General features: G+C 45.1%; 1 protein-coding gene across 1 annotated transcript; it reads left to right on the forward strand.

The window, feature by feature from the left end:
• Positions 1-79: 79 nt before the first annotated feature.
• On the forward strand, positions 80-15,990 carry RNF114 (ring finger protein 114). The gene is made up of 6 exons (XM_059407216.1): positions 80-262; positions 4,351-4,501; positions 6,718-6,824; positions 7,179-7,293; positions 12,837-12,944; positions 14,180-15,990. Exons 1-6 carry the CDS (start codon positions 123-125, stop codon positions 14,243-14,245), a joined length of 687 nt encoding a protein of 228 aa, XP_059263199.1. The 5' UTR covers positions 80-122; the 3' UTR covers positions 14,246-15,990.
• Positions 15,991-16,582: the final 592 nt, after the last annotated feature.

The following is a 16,582-nucleotide window of genomic DNA, read 5'->3' on the forward strand; positions in this document are numbered from 1 at the left end:
TTTGCCCCGCCCCGGCTGGCCGCAAGCCCCGCCCCAAGCGCGCGCGCTAGCCCGGTACCTCGCCCCGCCCCCCTGGGCTCCTCCTTCTCGGCCGCCGTTGCGCCGCTCGGCGCGGCAGGAAGATGGCGGCGCAACAGCAGGACCGTGAGGGTGGTGCGCAGCTGGCTGGGCCCGCAGCGGAGGCCGACCCGCTGGGCCGCTTTACGTGTCCCGTGTGTTTAGAGGTGTACGAGAAGCCGGTGCAAGTGCCCTGCGGTCACGTGTAAGGGGCGAGCCGGGGTCCGGTCGCAGGGCAGCCTGATTAGGAGGGGTGCGGCGGGGTGTCTGGGGCGGAAGCGCTAGGACCGGGCTAGAGGGTTCTTTTCCCCGGGCCCTCCGGGGCTCCTGAAGGTCGGTGGAAGTCGGCGGGGCGCTCTTCTCACTTCCAAGTATTCTGCGGTTTGTTGAGCGCCTGCTGTGTTCCAGGCTTCTGTCAGGCTCCTTACCCGTGATAGTGGAGTCGCACCCTGCTGGGGATTAGGTAGGGTCTGAGGTGGGCCCTTGGTGGGGCTCCTGGCCGGCGCTCCCGGTCGGCTCATTCGGTAGAGCGTGTGACTTGTGATCGTGGGGTCGTCAGTTCGAGCCCCACGTTGGGCGTAGAGTTTACTTAAAATAAAGTCGGACTTTGGACCGTGGACAGCCACGGTTTCTCTTGAATAATCTGTGCATTGCTCCTACGTATGGTACGCGTATGGCGTCGTGTATCCAGCTCTACCAAGTAATTCGAATGTGCACTGAAGTTGGAAAAACGCTGAACTAGACTAAAAGAACAAAAGGGAAGTCTTGATAATAGATTTCACCGGTCTGCCATTAACGGTGAAAGGGGTTGGGAGTTGCAGATAGCTCTTTTTAGTATTCCTACCTGTGTACGGGCTTTGCTGCATTTTGTTTGAAATTGAGCCTCCAGGGCCTGCATGTTGCTGATGCATTGGTTGTGACGCTACAGGAGAGGGGTGTGAAAGTGACCAGTACAGACTTTGGGCTGGGCTTCGTGCCTTGAGGTTGCAGGATTTGAATCTTAGCCTTGCTCCATCAGACATAAAAACACCTAAGCTGAAAGAACTGTAGAAAATGTGGCTACTTCTTGCTGCTCAGTGTTGGCTTTTCCTCAGTGGCCTCCCGCAGTGCTTATCTTGGGCATTATCTTGGCAATGGTTTTAGAACATCTTTGTTGGAAAGTAGACACAACAGGCTTCTGCTGGGCCACAGGTATTTTTACTCCTCCAGCAGTACTGCAGGGGAAGGGGGTTGACAGCCGTTTTGCAGGTGAGGGGACTGAGGCTCACGTAGGGCAGACTCACCATTGTCTGACTCTTCCCAGATGAACCGCAGGTGTTTCCTTGCCAGCCCAGAAAATAATTTGGCACCTGGTAAGGGCTCCCCAGCCATACTGACTGCTTTTTGCTTCTTCAGGTACTCTAAGTTCTTTCTAGCTTTAGGCTGTTCCCACTTGCGGTTCAGTTAGCCTGGAACGCTTCCTGCCCCATCTGCACTTCCCCTGTCAGCTACCCCAAATCCTTTCGGGACTTCACGTCCCAGTTTAACTTCCCTTATCATCATTCCTTTTTAAATTACTTCCTTGCTTCACTCCCAGCACTTCCTTCCTCCCCTTCTTCCTTGTGGAGAGCCAAACTTAGGGATCATGAGGGCAGTGACCGTATCTGTGTTGCCCCTTTCTGTATCCCCAGTGCCTGGCACAGTGTCTGAGTTTCCATCTTCCAGTTTTACATTCAACATACTAAAATATTTGTATGCCCACCATGTGCCAGGTTCTTGGGGCATAGTAAGAAACAAGGTGATTCTGCCCTCAAAGTTTACAATCCAGTGAATTGATGATAAATTAGGCTAACAAGTGTTAAAACTATTGTGAAAATTCAGTATGCAGTGGGAGAGTATTATAGGGATCAAACTGGTGTGTTTGGGAGTGATCAGGTAATGAAGGGATGGATGACATAAGAAATTGGTGGTGGAGGCTAGATAGTGTTCTCATTGAGTCATCTTTTCCTTGGTTCAGCCCTCACTACTCTTACCTGATTTTGGATTAATTAATTGGATTTCATTCACAATTAATATTTATAAAGAGGCTTGACCCGGCACAGTTTACCGATGGAAGAGCAGCAGAAGTTGAGATTTCCTTGAGCCACATGAACCTTTCCTAGGTCAGAGGTCAAGGGGCAGTACTGGGTTTCTTGGCTCTTTTCGGTACTCACCATCCTGGTTCCATGTGTTCATCAGTTCGTGCTGATGAAAGACAGATGGGTGCACCTCTGTGAGGGCAGTACAAGTCCCCTTTAGTTCCAGCCAAGTGCTTTTTTGCTCAGCCTAGTTATTGGCAGATTTTTGCTAACTTTCATGCTTAGAAACCAGCATCATTGTAGCTTTTGCTGGGTGGGGCATTGAATTTTTATAAAACTTTATTTCAGGCCCTGAATGACTATGTCCCTCCAATTAAGTGGAATATAGCTGGAGAAGGGCAGGTGGCTGGAAGCCCAAGAGAAGGCTGAACTAGATCAAGACCTGTGAAAAAGGAAAGAGAAACCAAAAGCAAGCCCAAGCCTCAGGGACTGTTTAAAAGCAGGCTTGCATGGTGGGCATGACTCAGGCACAAAGTGGCTGTGAACGTTTGGTCAGCGCGCTGTAGCCTGGTGTGTGCTTAAAGGCATGAAGCTGCTTTTTTCTACCAGCTGGGCTTGGTTTCTCTGGGACCTCTGCTGTCTTGGGTTCCTCTTGTGATCTGCCTTTGAGAAGAGTTACAATAAATGGTGCCTGCAAGGCCCGTTCTGCCTCTCCAACCTAACCACTTGCCCTCTCCTGGTGGTCTACCCATCATGGTCCTTTCTGCTTTTTAGAACTCCCTTTGTACTTCATATATAGTCTCTTTGTGGAACTCTTTGTGTCCAGGTCTGGGTGACTGTCTGTCTCCTCCTAGTTTTAGGTCTTAGCTCAAATATCGCCTCCTTAAAGAAGCTCAGTATCATCCACCTCGGCTGATCTCTGCTCATTTGATTTCCTTCCTGTCTGTAATCGCTGTCAGAATGAACATTTGTGTCTTTCTCCACTTTGGAATATAAGCATCAAGAAGACACGGATTTTGTTTACTTCTCCACTGTGCTCTCAGTGGTGAATCACTAGACTCATCCTGTCCCAGACTGGTTTGTTTTGTGTGGCAGTGTTAACATCTAGTTTTATGACAAAAAGGAAGAAAATCCTTAGAAACAGTAAAAATTTGTCAGTGCGCAGGTTAGCTTTCCTGAGTTCTTCCTGGTGGGTTTTGTTATCTTATCTTAAACCTGTTGGTTATGTAGCCAGGCTGTTTTCATGCCCCGTTATCCTCTCTCACTGTGTACACCACCGCTCAGCATCACTCCCTGCATAGTTCAGGATAGAAACTTGGCCTTCTTTGACTTTCCTTCTCCAAATTCAGTGAGTTCCCAAGTCCTACTGACTCCACTCTGAATCATTTCCTGAGTTAATTCTCTGTAGCCTTAGGCCATTAGAATTCCTTGCCTTAGCCATCTGCTTGGTTTCTACTTCACGGCTCCTGTCTTTTCTCACCTAATTAAAAAAAAAAAAAAAAAAGGAAAACCAACAACTCTCATCCATGATAACCTCAGCTATTTTTCTAAAACTTGGACTTGGCCTTGTTGATATCTTTAAACATCTGGGTTCCTACTGTTTTTGAGGAAAGGGGTTAGACTTTTATTTCCTTACATGCCTCATGAATTTTTAAGTCTAAGTGCCTGGAATATTCTTATTTACCTCTGCCAGCCGAGCTCTTTTAAAGCTCTTTCGTGAATGCTGCCTCTGAAGACATATCAGCGCTGTCCTTCTTGGGTCACAGCGAGGTGGTCTTGTCTTTGTCTTCTCATAAGAGTTTTGCCTTCACCTCTAAGGATAGCGCCTCCTGTTTGTGGTGCTTGACCCTGGACTGAGGCTCTGCTGCATGTATTCCATCCCAGTAATCCCAGAGGTGGCTACCACCATCCCCATTTCATAGAGGAGAAGCTGAGGTTCAGGAAACCCCACCAAGATCCCTCAGTGGCCAGTGCTATGAAGACTGTGCCACAACACCTTTCACTGTGTGTCTTTGACAGTTTGTGTTTGTTTCTGTTGGTGGACCTGTGTGTTTTTGGCAGGACACTTCCCCTCCTACCCCTTTCTGGCCTGGGAGGACTTAGTATCTGAATCAGAAAGAGGGAGCAATATGTTTTTATAATCCATTATTCATTGATGTCTTTTAAAAAGTTGATCCATTTTTGTTGTCTTGTCTCCACAATGCATGACGCTGGTTCTCTGTGTGTCTTGTTCTAGCTTTTGCTCTGCATGCCTGCAGGAATGTCTGAAGCCGAAGAAGCCTGTCTGTGGGGTGTGTCGCAGCGCTCTGGCCCCTGGCGTCCGAGCTACGGAGCTCGAGCGGCAGATTGAGAGCACAGAGACTTCTTGCCATGGCTGCCGTAAAAATGTATGTGGAAGTAAAAGGGAAGAGTCAGTGTCTTTTTGTGACAAGAGGGGGTAAAACGCAGAGCTGTTGCCACGTTGTTTCTGAAGTTAGAGCTTGACTAGGTGACTAACAGCACGCGTGCATGCTGGTTATCAGTGGCAATGGCTGTGCTGTTTTATTTTAGTGACCATATTGGTTTTACTTTGTTTTTTTAAGAGTTCGTTTAGTGTATTATATATTGTAGCTTTGAAAACCATAGGAGTGACTTATCCCAGTTTCTTCCCCTATGAAAGAGCCACTTCCCCAAAGCATTATGGGTATAATGGTAGGATGCCATTTCTTTTTTTTTTTTTTTAGGATGCTATTTCTTAATTTTTTAAAATATAAAATGAAATCAGCATCTCAGAAAAGCTTCCTGCTGTTGTGAATTTAAGGGGAGATGTTACAATCTGTGTCATTATGGACATAAAAGACACTTGAAGTTTTTTAGTACTTGATAGGAAGAGATCATGACATAAAGGTCATTATGAAATTACGTGATTGTAAGAGCAATACTTAACATTTGAAATGCATCCATGCTCTTTTGTATAATCGTATTAGAATCAAATGTATGTACTTCACCATCTATATAAAGGAGAAATTCTACTGTTTTATTTCCTAAGAGATATAGCCTTATAGGTTTTGAAATCATGATTTTGTTTATTTTGGACTGTACAAACAAAGAATAATGTAGGTTTGCTCCTTACTCCAGAGATTACCTCTTGAAAAGTGATTTAATTTAGAAGGGCAAAACATTTTCTGCGCTTTGACAAATAACACGTAAGGTTTTTACAAACACCTGTGTAGGAATTTCACAAAATAGGAGCATACTATATAATTCTAGAACTTTTTCTCACTTTTTATTTATTTATTTATTATTAAATTGATTTATTTATTTTCAGAAAAACAGTATTCATTATTTTTTCACCACACCCAGTGCTCCATGCAATCCGTGCCCTCTTTAATACCCACCACCTGGTACCTCAGCCTCCCAGCCCCCCACCACTTCAAAACCCTCAGATTGTTTTTCAGAGTCCATAGTCTCTCATGATTCACCTCCCCTTCCAATTTACCCCAACTCCCTTCTCCTCTCTAACACCCTTTGTCCTTTTTCTCACTTTTTAAGAAATTTTTTCACTTAATGAAACTTCACTTGCTAGACATGCCAGATTCATTTCTTTAATCACAATAGTATGGATGGCCGTGAATGGGTATTCCTTATTTACTTCCTTTCAGAGTGATTTAGCACTGTAGGTACAAAGTGGTTATCATTCTGAATAGGACTATTTCCCATCCCTTTTAATTGGGAGCTCTTTGGTTGATGGTCTGAACTCAAGTTCTTTAGCTGGAGGTAAGACAGGAGCATTACGGTAAGCCAGAGCTCACATAACAAAGCTTGCTTTTTTTCTTGTCGTTTCCTTTAATTTTGAAACTCAGGATATTAAAATGAAATTACCCGTTAATTTATGCATACAGTAAGGGTTTTTTGTTTTTTTTTCTGTATACTTTTGATTTTTCTCCATTTTTAAAGATTAGTGATTGTATTGCATTTCCAAGTGTCCTAACCCTCCAGAAATGTTGATCTTATCTTCCCTTTAGCTCTCCTCTTCATTCCTTCTGCTTTTTCTTTCCTTTTAGAACACCTGCCATGAAGCATTCTCCTCTAGGTTTTCTTTCTCTTTCCATCTTGCAAAGACTAGATTTTATAAGAGAAATAAAACTCCGATTTTGTTTGTTTGTTTGTTTGTTTTTTAAGATCATTTATCAGTATCTGGCATTCTGTACTTTAACTAAAATTGCTGGTCTTTATCTCTTTTACTTAAATGATTACTTTTACTGCTGCGCATAATGAAAGTGGTTCTTGGCTTGCTGTGAGGAGACTAGTTTAAACACTATGTGGAAAACTGAAATCTTCCCTGGGTTTGCAGTATGTGAGCAGAGAGCATACCTTGAATAAAAGCAAACTTCTAGAAGAGTTACTTTGAGTGGAGGCAGTTGTCCTGGGTTGGGCAAGTCAGGCATCAGCCTTGGTATTAACGAATACCCTGCAACAAATGTGCTTTCAGCCCCTGTAAGCATAGCCAGGAGTCTGGTGAGATTGTTTGCCAAGGTGGTACAGGTTTGGTTTTCATCTTGATCTTGCTTTGGGACTCTGTTGGCCCTGACTAACTTATGGGCTCTGATTCTTCCTGTCCAAGTTTTTACTATCCAAGATCCGGGCCCATGTGGCTACCTGTTCCAAATACCAGAATTACATCATGGAAGGTGTGAAGGCCACCACCAAGGATGCCTCCCTTCAGCCAAGGTAAATGACTCAAAACACTCCCTTAGGCAGAGGTTAGCTGTTGCTATGAGGACAGTGGACACTTGGCATGATCAAGGGTTTAGTTGTAGGAGTTTGAGAAAGTGGAGGTATAATTGCTAACCTGGCTACACCTGATGTCAGTTTTTGTTTTGGGGGTGGGGTGTGGAGGGCTCCGATGCTCACTTCATTTATTAGCTCTGCTGTTACTTTCAACACTTGACCTGATTCTGAAGTAATTGTCAGAATCCCTGTCAAAGCACACTGAATGTTGCTCCTTTTTTGGAGGGTACAGTGGATAAAGTGTGGAAAAGTACTCACAGAGAAGTTTTTTTTTTCCTGCCTTTCATCTTCCAGGAATGTCCCAAACCGTTACACATTTCCTTGCCCTTACTGTCCTGAGAAGAACTTTGATCAAGAAGGACTAGTGGAACACTGCAAGTTATCCCATAGCACGGATACCAAATCTGTGGTAAGAGGAACTAGGTTTTGTTGTTTTCCTTTTTATGAAAAAAAGTCAAACTTACAGAAAAATGGACAGGATTAGTACAGTGAATGCCTGTGTGCCCTTCACCTAGATTCACGGATTAATAACATTTTACCCTGTTTGCTTAATAATACTCTGTACGTACATATATTTTGCTAACAAGTAATAAGTTAAAGATAACCATGACTTTTTGGTCCTACTCACTTCAGCGTGTTATCTCCTAAGAACAATAACATTTTCTTACAAAATCACATTTTTGTGTTTGTCACACTCAGGAAATGTAACATTGACACAATTTAATAGCGAATTCATGTTTAAATATTAACAGTTGTAGAGGCCCCTGGCTGGCTCAGTCTCGGTGACCCCTGTTCTCAGTGTTGTGAGTTCAAGCCCCATGTTGGCCATAGAGATTACTTTAAAAAAAAAAAAAAAAAAGGAATACCCTGAAATTTTAATAATTGTAATATCCTTCATAGCAGTATTATTCTGCCCCCAAATCCTGGATCTTTGTGCTTCGTGTAGCTGTCATGACTCTAGTGCTCAGCTTTTCTTCGCCTTGCATTACCTTGACATTTTTAAAGAGGACAAGCCAGTTGTTTTGTAAGATGTCCTTCAGTTTGTGTTTGATTTCTCATCATTCCATCAGCCATGTGTCCTCCGGGTGCCACATCAGGGGTCACGTGGTGTCTGTTGGCCCTGTGGTTGGTAATGTTACCTTGGATCCCTTGGTGTCTGTGAGGTTTGTCCTCTGGAAAGCTACCATTTTCCATTTGAGAGTAGTTTGTAGTTGTGGAGAAACAGAATGTGTATGAAATTGTTAGGAAAGTGCTTATCAGTCTTGTGACTGATCGCAGACTGGCATGTAGTTCTGTTTTGTTTTAATGTTTGGATGTGGTCCATGTCAGCAGGATTACCCCTTCCTCTTTTTTCCCCCCAAGTAAGCTTTGTGCCCAATGTGGAGCTTGAACTCACAATCCCGAGATTGAGTCACGCACTCCACTGACTGAGCCAGCCAGGTGCCCCCTTGCCTCTTAATGTCATTGACAGACTAGGTCTTTTTTTTTTTTTCTTTAAGATTTTATTTATTTATTTGACAGATAAATCACAAGTAGGCAGAGGGGTGGGCAGGGGTGGGGAAAGCAGGCTCCCTTCTGAGCATAGAGCCCCAGGCAGGGTTCGATCCTAGGACCCTAAGATCATGACCTGAGCCGAAGGTAGAGGTTCAACCCACTGAACCACTGAGGTGGTTCAAGCTAGGTCTTGATACAGCCTCCACCATAGTTTTTTTCAGTTTTCCATTTATCTCAGACTGTTCTCCTGAACTGTATACTTAGTTCTTTGGTCACACTTCAGCTCCCTTGCCTTAAAATGTGATGCATGGACTTTAGAATGTGCATGAGCTTTTGTGAATAGGATTAGGCCTGGTGGCATTCTTTTTGTTTGTTTGTTTTTTTGCAAATGTTAAGATACACCTGACCTTTTTGAGAATACATTAGGTCTTCTCTAGTCTTACCAGGTCACATTCCAGTTAGTACAGCCACTTTTTACATGGGGCTCCCTGAGTTCTTACTATTGTGCTGTGACAGATTTGACAGATAAATTCCCTCTTGTCTGCTTTTCCCAACACTCCTCACTAGGGAACCTGGCAGGCTCGGTCATTGTAAGTCATTTTCAGCCAGGCCCTGTTGCTGCTAGGCACACATGCTCTCTGGTAACTGTTCTGGGGACTCTGTTTGCATTAAGTTCCTGGCATGAACCGTCCTCATCTTTTCCAGGTAACACTGAATCCTGCTTTTAACTGAGTTCAGAGTATCAGGTGCGAATTCCTTTCTTCTCTCTTCCTCCTTCTGTCTCAGGAACTCTCTGATCTAGCCCTGAGGTCACAGACTGGCAGTCTATGGGATATGTCTGGACTATACACATTTTACCTTCCCTTTTAACCTTTAAAAACCAGAAGGTTCTCTGTCTTGATACTCTGCATTTGAGAAACTGGAGGTTCTGGCAAGAGCCAACTGGCCTAGAGTAGTTGCTGCCCTTCTAGATGGGCTGGGCTTACATCTGTCCTCCGTGCTCCTGTGCCTTACTAGTCTGGTCCCTGTGAGCACTTGAATTTGCAACCCTTATTCTTTGTCCTTAACATTCCTTTTTGTGTTGAGGAAAAGGCTCCTTTCCGAATTTGCAACCCTTATTCTTTGTCCTTAACATTCCTTTTTGGGTTGAGGAAAAGGCTCCTTTCCAAGCCTGGCTCTGCCGGGGTCCTCAGGCTCACACAGAGGACTGAGCAGAGGGCCCAGCCCAAAGTAAGAGTACCTGCTCCTGCAGCTTACCCTGCCCTGTGTCTTGTCTTACCTCAGCTTCGCTATCTACCCACGCCTGACTTGTTTTCCTGCAGACATGCCCATCTTCCTTGGCTCCTTGGTGAGAGGAATACTCGATCTGTTCTCTCCCTAGATAATGTTCAGTTGATCTTTTCTCTCAAGCTTGTTGTTTTCCAGCTGCTGCTCTTTGAACCCGTTTTTTTCTCCCCTCCAGATTCAGCCTCCACCCCTGCTGAGTCATGTTCTCTGTGGTCCCAGCTGACTTAATTGAGTCCTTGCTTTCTGTCACCTCTTTGCATTTTTTTTCTTCTTAAGATTTTATTTATTTATTTGACACAGAGTGGATGCACAAGCAGGGGGAGCTGCAGAGGGAGAGGGAGAGGGCTTGATCCCAGGACCCTGGGATCATGACCTGAGCCAAATGCAGACAGACACTTGACTGACTGAGCCACCAGACATCACCACCTCATCTTCACAATTTTTAAAATACATTTTCTTTGTGTGTAGTCCATTCATGGTAAAAAGTGTCTCTCTAGCCCGTTCCCCCTAGTTTTCCGGCTCCCTTCGATAGCATTAGTTCCCAGTATTTCTTTACATTCTTGCATTTTATTCTGTTTGGATATAGTAAATGCATTATGTTGCCATTTGCCATTTTTATTTAATAGAGGTAAACCTGATCTAAAACTGAAACTCCACACTATGGTGACCTGCCAGCCTCTCATGAGAGATCACGCACAGAGAAGTGATTGTTCTCAAAAATAAACAGCCTCACCACTTGATGCTAATATTTGTCTTTCTGACATTTATATCTTTATTACATAGATGACTTTGGAAATTTTTGTAGGCAGATGGCAACCTGAAATGGGCGTCGAACCTGCTGTTTCTCTGATGCCAGAGTAGCTTCGCAGTGCGCATTCTTTGCCCACAGTAGGCAAGATAAGAGTTATGTTCTGTGAAAAATACCTGAAGCCAGGGTTTCAGCTCTTCCTTCAAGATGTTTTAGTTGTGGGGTGCCTGGGTGGCTCAGGGGGTTAAAGCCTCTACCTTCGGCTCAGGTCATGATCCCAGGTCCTGGGATCAAGCCCCGAGTCAGGCTTTCTGCTCGGCGGGGAGCCTACTTCCTCCTCTCTCTCTCTGCCTGCCTCTCTGCCTATTTGTGATCTTTGTTTGTTAAATAAATAAATAAAATCTTAAAAAAAAAAAAAAAGGTGAAACAATACTTAAAAAAAAAAAAGATGTTTTAGTTGTGATTCTTTTTTTTTTTTTAAAGATTGTATTTATTTGACAGGTCACAAGTAGGCAGAGAGGCAGGCAGAGAGAGAGGAGGAAGCAGGCTCCCTGCTGAACACAGAGCCCAATGTGGGGCTTGATCCCAGGACCCTGAGATCATGACCTGAGCCGAAGGCAGAGACTTTAACCCATTGAGCCACGCAGGCGCCCCTTTAGTTGTGATTCTTAATGACTGATCACTCAAAAGCAAGTGTGAAGAGACCCACAAACACTACCCACCTGTCCCCTTTGCACATTTTCTGTTAAAGTTTGCCAGACAATCTTAACTATTTTTTGGTAATTATAAGAATGATAACGGATGTGAAGTAAAGTGTTGAGACTGGAATTCATTTCCTACCACCATCCTGCCCCGTAGTTTTTAGAAGGGAATAAACAAAGAAGTTTGTGTGCTGTCCAAGGCAAGTGGCTTGACTGTGTTGTAGAGCTGGTTAGCTGCAGAGCCAGTACTGGAACCCGGGTGCGATAGTACGTCTTTCTTTCAAATACCTCGTTTTTTGTCAAATAAGTGTGCCAAACTAAAATCTAGGTGTTGGGGATAAGGGATGGGTCATCAAAGTATTACCTGCTTTTCTGTAGGTTAGAAGTTCTATTGCACGCTAAGTTTGACAGTGCAGACATACATTTTTTTTTTTTTAAGATTTTATTTATTTATTTGACTGGCATAGATCACAAGTGGGCAGAGGCAGGCAGAGAGAGAGGTGGAAGCAGGCTCCCAGCTGAGCAGAGAGCCCGATGCGGGACTCAGTCCCAGGACCCTGGGATCATGACCTGAGCCAAAGGCAAAGGCTTAACTACACTGAGCCACCCAGGTGCCCCCAGACATAAATTTTTAACACATCTTTGCCTGTGTTTATAAAATACTGCCTTAGATCTGGGTTAATTTGGTTAAGGGTTAAGTGCACTCATAAACTTGATAGTGCTAGAGTGCTTTGTGATTTCTGGTACTGCAACCTACTTTTCTCTTTTTCCCCCTCTTTCGGCTTTCTGAAATCCCTCTGGTTCTTTTGTCTCTGTTGAAGCCTCTCTTTCCACCAGCTGTTGGCCCTCTGTTCTGTCTCCTTTCCATCTATAGACTCCTTACCTGTTAATGTTTCAGCCCTTCCCATTGGAAGCCATCTCCTGCTTAGTCTCTGGACCTGACCCACCTTCTAGCCCCATAGCTGCAACTTCCAGCCCAACTCCTTCCACAAAGGAGTCTTCCACTGTTTCGGACTGATCTCTTGCCAGCCCCTTTTGTCACCCCGTCTTCCTTGTAAACAGTGGGGTTCCATTTCCAAGCCGACCACTTAGGCCTGCTGCTTCCCCAGGCCCAACTCCTCTCTGTCCGTATCTGAATTTTATGTTCTAAGCAGACTGATCACCTGGCTGCTGGCCTATCCTGCTGCCCCCTGGCCTCTCCTCTGTGCCGCTGCCTGTCTGCCAGAGCACCCTTTCATGTTCTCTTTGTCCTAACAGATACCTCCCTGTTTTCAAAGCCCACATTGACTTCTTACATGAGGGCTTTTCAGCCTCAACCCTCTCTTCTAAGCTTTGACTTTGTAAAAATAGCACAGAAGGCTGTGTTTTACTTCTCAAGATACGGTTTGTCGTTTCCTGGGTTTTCTTTGTGCTTTTGGATCATTTTGTCTGCTGGGTCAGAGGGCCAGAGTCTAGGCCGTGGCTGGGCTGACACATGGCCTGGTCACAGTAGGGGGTCAGAAAAGGGTGATGTCGTGCCTAAAGCCTTTATGCATTCTCAGCTGTCATATGACCCGAGGAGGAGGCTGACTGTTCTCTGGGATACAAACATGCATACGAAGGAGTGGCCAGGCCCTAACCCCATGTGTCAGGAAAGCTGTCCTGGAGGAAAGAAGGCCAGATACAGGCCACAGAGGGCTGAGCTCAAATGTCAGGTGCCTGACTGTGCTTCTTTGTTGAAAGGTTTGCCCGATATGTGCCTCAATGCCCTGGGGGGACCCCAACTACCGCAGCGCCAACTTCATAGAGCACATCCAGCGCCGGCACCAGTTTTCTTACGACACTTTCGTGGTGAGTCTAGAGCCCAGGTCCCCCTGGGGGACCAGCGCAAGGATCTCCCTTCTCTTACCTGGAGAACTGTGGGTCCCATTGTTGGGTTTTGTCACGGGTGTGATGGGCTCCCTGGAACAGCAGCCGTGTGGTCTGTCCCCGTGAACCCGGTGAGTGGCCAGAGCCTTTGTTGTGTGGTGTTGAAGAAGGTGTACTGGCCAGTCATCTGCAGTGACACATAGTGAAAACTTGCTCCCTCGGTTTTTCCCCAAAAATGTTTCCTGCTTCTTTTTGATATGTGTAGTTTTTCACCTGTTAGGGAACCTGGCTTAGGATCCCAAAGGTCAGATGCTCAGGGGGACCAGGCCCATAATGGCAGTGGTCCTCGTGAGGATTCGCACGCTGTTCGGTATCCAGCCCGTCCGGTCCAGCTGATCATTAGCGTGTAGAGGTAGAGGGTTAGTACTGCCTGTCTCCTCCACCTGCCCCAGCAAGCTGGGAAGGCAGAATGTCGTAGAAGTATCACATATTTTTTTTTTAAAGGGCTTGAGGTCAAACAAAACACATCCACTCACCAAAGGTGTTCATCCAGCTTGTATCCTTTCCCAAGAGCTAAGCGGCTTTGAAGGGACCCACTGTTGTCTTGGCATAATAGTAATGGGTAAATTTGGCCACCTGTTTTTCAAAGTAAATGGCCAGTTTGTTTACAGATAAATGTCGTGAGGTCTTAGAGTAGTATTCAGTCTTAACAGCTGTATTTCAGAACCTGAGAATGAAAGTGTGACTCTTTCCTAAGTTGTCACAAAATATTTATTCTCAGTCTAAGAGAATGTCTGAGGTTCAGACTTCAAAATAACTGTCCTTTTTGTGAGTGCTGTGAAGAGGAATAAGGTTCCTAAGTTCTACCCAAGTAGATAATTTGGCCTCATTGAATCAAAAAGGCAAATTTGACTCCAGTACTCCCCTTTGAGTACTTGGCCTGTGCCCCACTCCATACACGTGCCCTCTGGTCCTCATAGTCCCTGTCTGAGGAAGCCATCAGGATTTTCATCAGGCTGGGGCAGCAGAGGCACGAGAGATCAAGAGAGCAGTTTGCCTGCAGTTTTGTGGCCAGCATTGCATCTGGAGCCGGGCTCGGTCCCGGGTCGGTCACGTCTAGAGCCCAACGTCCCTGGGCTGCACCGCTTCTCCTACTGAACGTGAGTCTTTGCAGCTGTAACCAGTGCTGAAGCCGCGTGTCTGTGTTTGGCCCACAGGATTACGATGTTGACGAAGAGGACATGATGAATCAGGTGTTGCAGCGTTCCATCATCGATCAGTGAGCAGTCTCCGCTGGAACATGTGACTCATACACCTTAAATGTACAACGGACCTGTGAGCTCTGGTGTTAGCATAGGGTCCCTTCTGACAGGAAAAGAGGTCTCCAGGTCAGAGCCGTCCTTTCCTTTGGGGTCTCCCCTCCTGTTCATTCTGTCACATGTCCAGTCTCTGACTGCTCCTCAGCTTCTTCCTGGAGCTTCTGCTTCCTCTTCCGGAGGAGAATCCAGCTTCTCCACCTGTCCTTGTTTCACACGTGTTCCTCCCATCTAGAGTTCGTCTCCCAGGTCCTCTGAGCCAGCCAGGACCTTCCCTGGGTCATGAATAGCACAAATGAGACCAGCATCTCCTCTCCTTGTCCCTGAGGTGTGTGTATGTCCAGTTGCCGACAGAGCTCCTTCTGTCCTCTGGGAATTCTTGTTCGTTGCCAAAAGCTGGAGTTTTACCTCTTGGGAAGCGTTTCAGAAGGCCTATTAGGGTGAATGTTCTGGGTTTAGCATGATCTGATGCTGGAAGTTTTGATTAGTGATATTTTCCCACCACTCCTGCACACCCTTAGAATTAACTGGTTCAGTCTTAAATGCCTGCATGGTGCCTTTTTAGGATAAGGTGTAACCATACATTTTTAGTGACAATAAGTATTTCTAGGTTAGGAAAGTTAAACTCCAATTATCCATAAGCGGGGAGGAGGGTCAGCTAAGAGCAGTGTGAGGGCCGTAGCTTTTTGGTTCTTATTTTCAGACTAATGCTGTGTTTTCAATTGACTGAGTCATGTTTACCTCTCTCTTTGGGAGCCTGCTTACATTTTTGTCCTCGAAGCATGAGAAGGAGTCCTCAGATGAATAAGAAGGAAGACGTTTAGGGGCTCCAGTGGATATTATAGTTATTTTATCTTTTATTTGGTAACTTAGATTAAACTGAGTATTGCTTTTCTATCACAACTGGCTTCCTTATGAAACTGGTTTCTGCGTGTAAATCAGTGTGTGAAAACCTGCCTTCTAAAGCAGAGGTTATAGGAAATCTAGTATCCCAGTCTGCTGTCTCTTTTTGACAAGACACACTGTTCAGAAGCCAAACACGTCTCCTCTGAGCACTTGTTGATGGAAACTGTCTAATGGAAGCTTGCTTTGTTAATAGCTCAAGAAACGTGAAGTTCACCATGTTTCACGAATATTAATAAATACAGGGCTACGAGCTTTCAGTCTAATCTGTAGGAACAGAACCTTTGATTGATCAAAAGGCCTGTGGCTTTAGGTTCACTTTTTTGTGTCAGACCCCTCTACGCTGAGCACGGAAAGTTATTCTGATCAGTAGCTGAGGTTGCAAGTGACCACGTGCTTTGGGCCTGTGTGTACTGCTGTGGTGGGCCTCTCCCTCTGCCAGTAGGGGCTGCAAATGCCTTGTTCCCAGCAAAGACAGGGCCCTCTGGGGGCAAAGAAATGTTTTCTAAAGTGATATTGTTTGGGAGGGCTCAAATGTTAAGGTCTGTGTCTTCACTGTCATTTCTGGAAAAAGTTCACTCTGACCTCCCTGAAGTGAGAGGTCTAAGTTTGGAGGGAAATTTGACAAAGCTGTCATTTGAGGGAATGGATGAGAGTGTGTCCATTTCACTGGTGGTACCAAGAAACTGATTTCCTTGTATTAAGTGCACTTCATGTATTTCTAATAAGATGACTTTCCAGAAAGTGAAATTTGTTAATGTTCTGGCTTTTAAATGGTGAAATATAAATAAATTTCCTAATTTATCCAATTGGCAAGCTATAATTACTGCTTTCATTAACCACCTTTTGCTGAAGTTTGGGCCTGCGGAGGCTCTGGAAGATTGTTGCTCTGAGGGGAAGTGCTTGTCCGTCACAAGTCCCATCTGGCTCCGATTTTAGCTCCAGCACTTCACCGGCTGGGGCTCACCAAGTTTGTCGTCTTTGGAAATTAAACACAACCCTCCCGTCTCATGGTTGGGAGCGCCGATGAGGTGAGAAATGACCGTGCTCCTTGAAGCAAGGCTTTATTTAGACATGTGGCTTTGGCTCCATTCTGATGACTTGGCAGCAGCCCTGAGGTGTAGTAAAGGGTCTCGTGCATTAATATCTGAGGTCATGGCATGCTCAAGTTTTCCGTTCTGCCTCTGGCTGTGGGACTTTGGGCAAATACTTTCTCTTTCTGAACCTGTTTCCCTACCATGAAATGGGAATAAGTTTCTGGCTTCTAGTGCCTTTATAAAGGAGGAGATATTTACTGTATATTAAATTGCTACCATTTCTTCATCCTTACAGTTTATAATTACACAACTGATGAATGTGTGCCCAGCACTGTGCTGGCACATAAAGGTGCTTAGTCAGTGG

This window comes from Mustela nigripes, chromosome 7 (genome assembly GCF_022355385.1).
Source record: "Mustela nigripes isolate SB6536 chromosome 7, MUSNIG.SB6536, whole genome shotgun sequence".
Classification (NCBI taxonomy): domain Eukaryota; kingdom Metazoa; phylum Chordata; class Mammalia; order Carnivora; family Mustelidae; genus Mustela; species Mustela nigripes.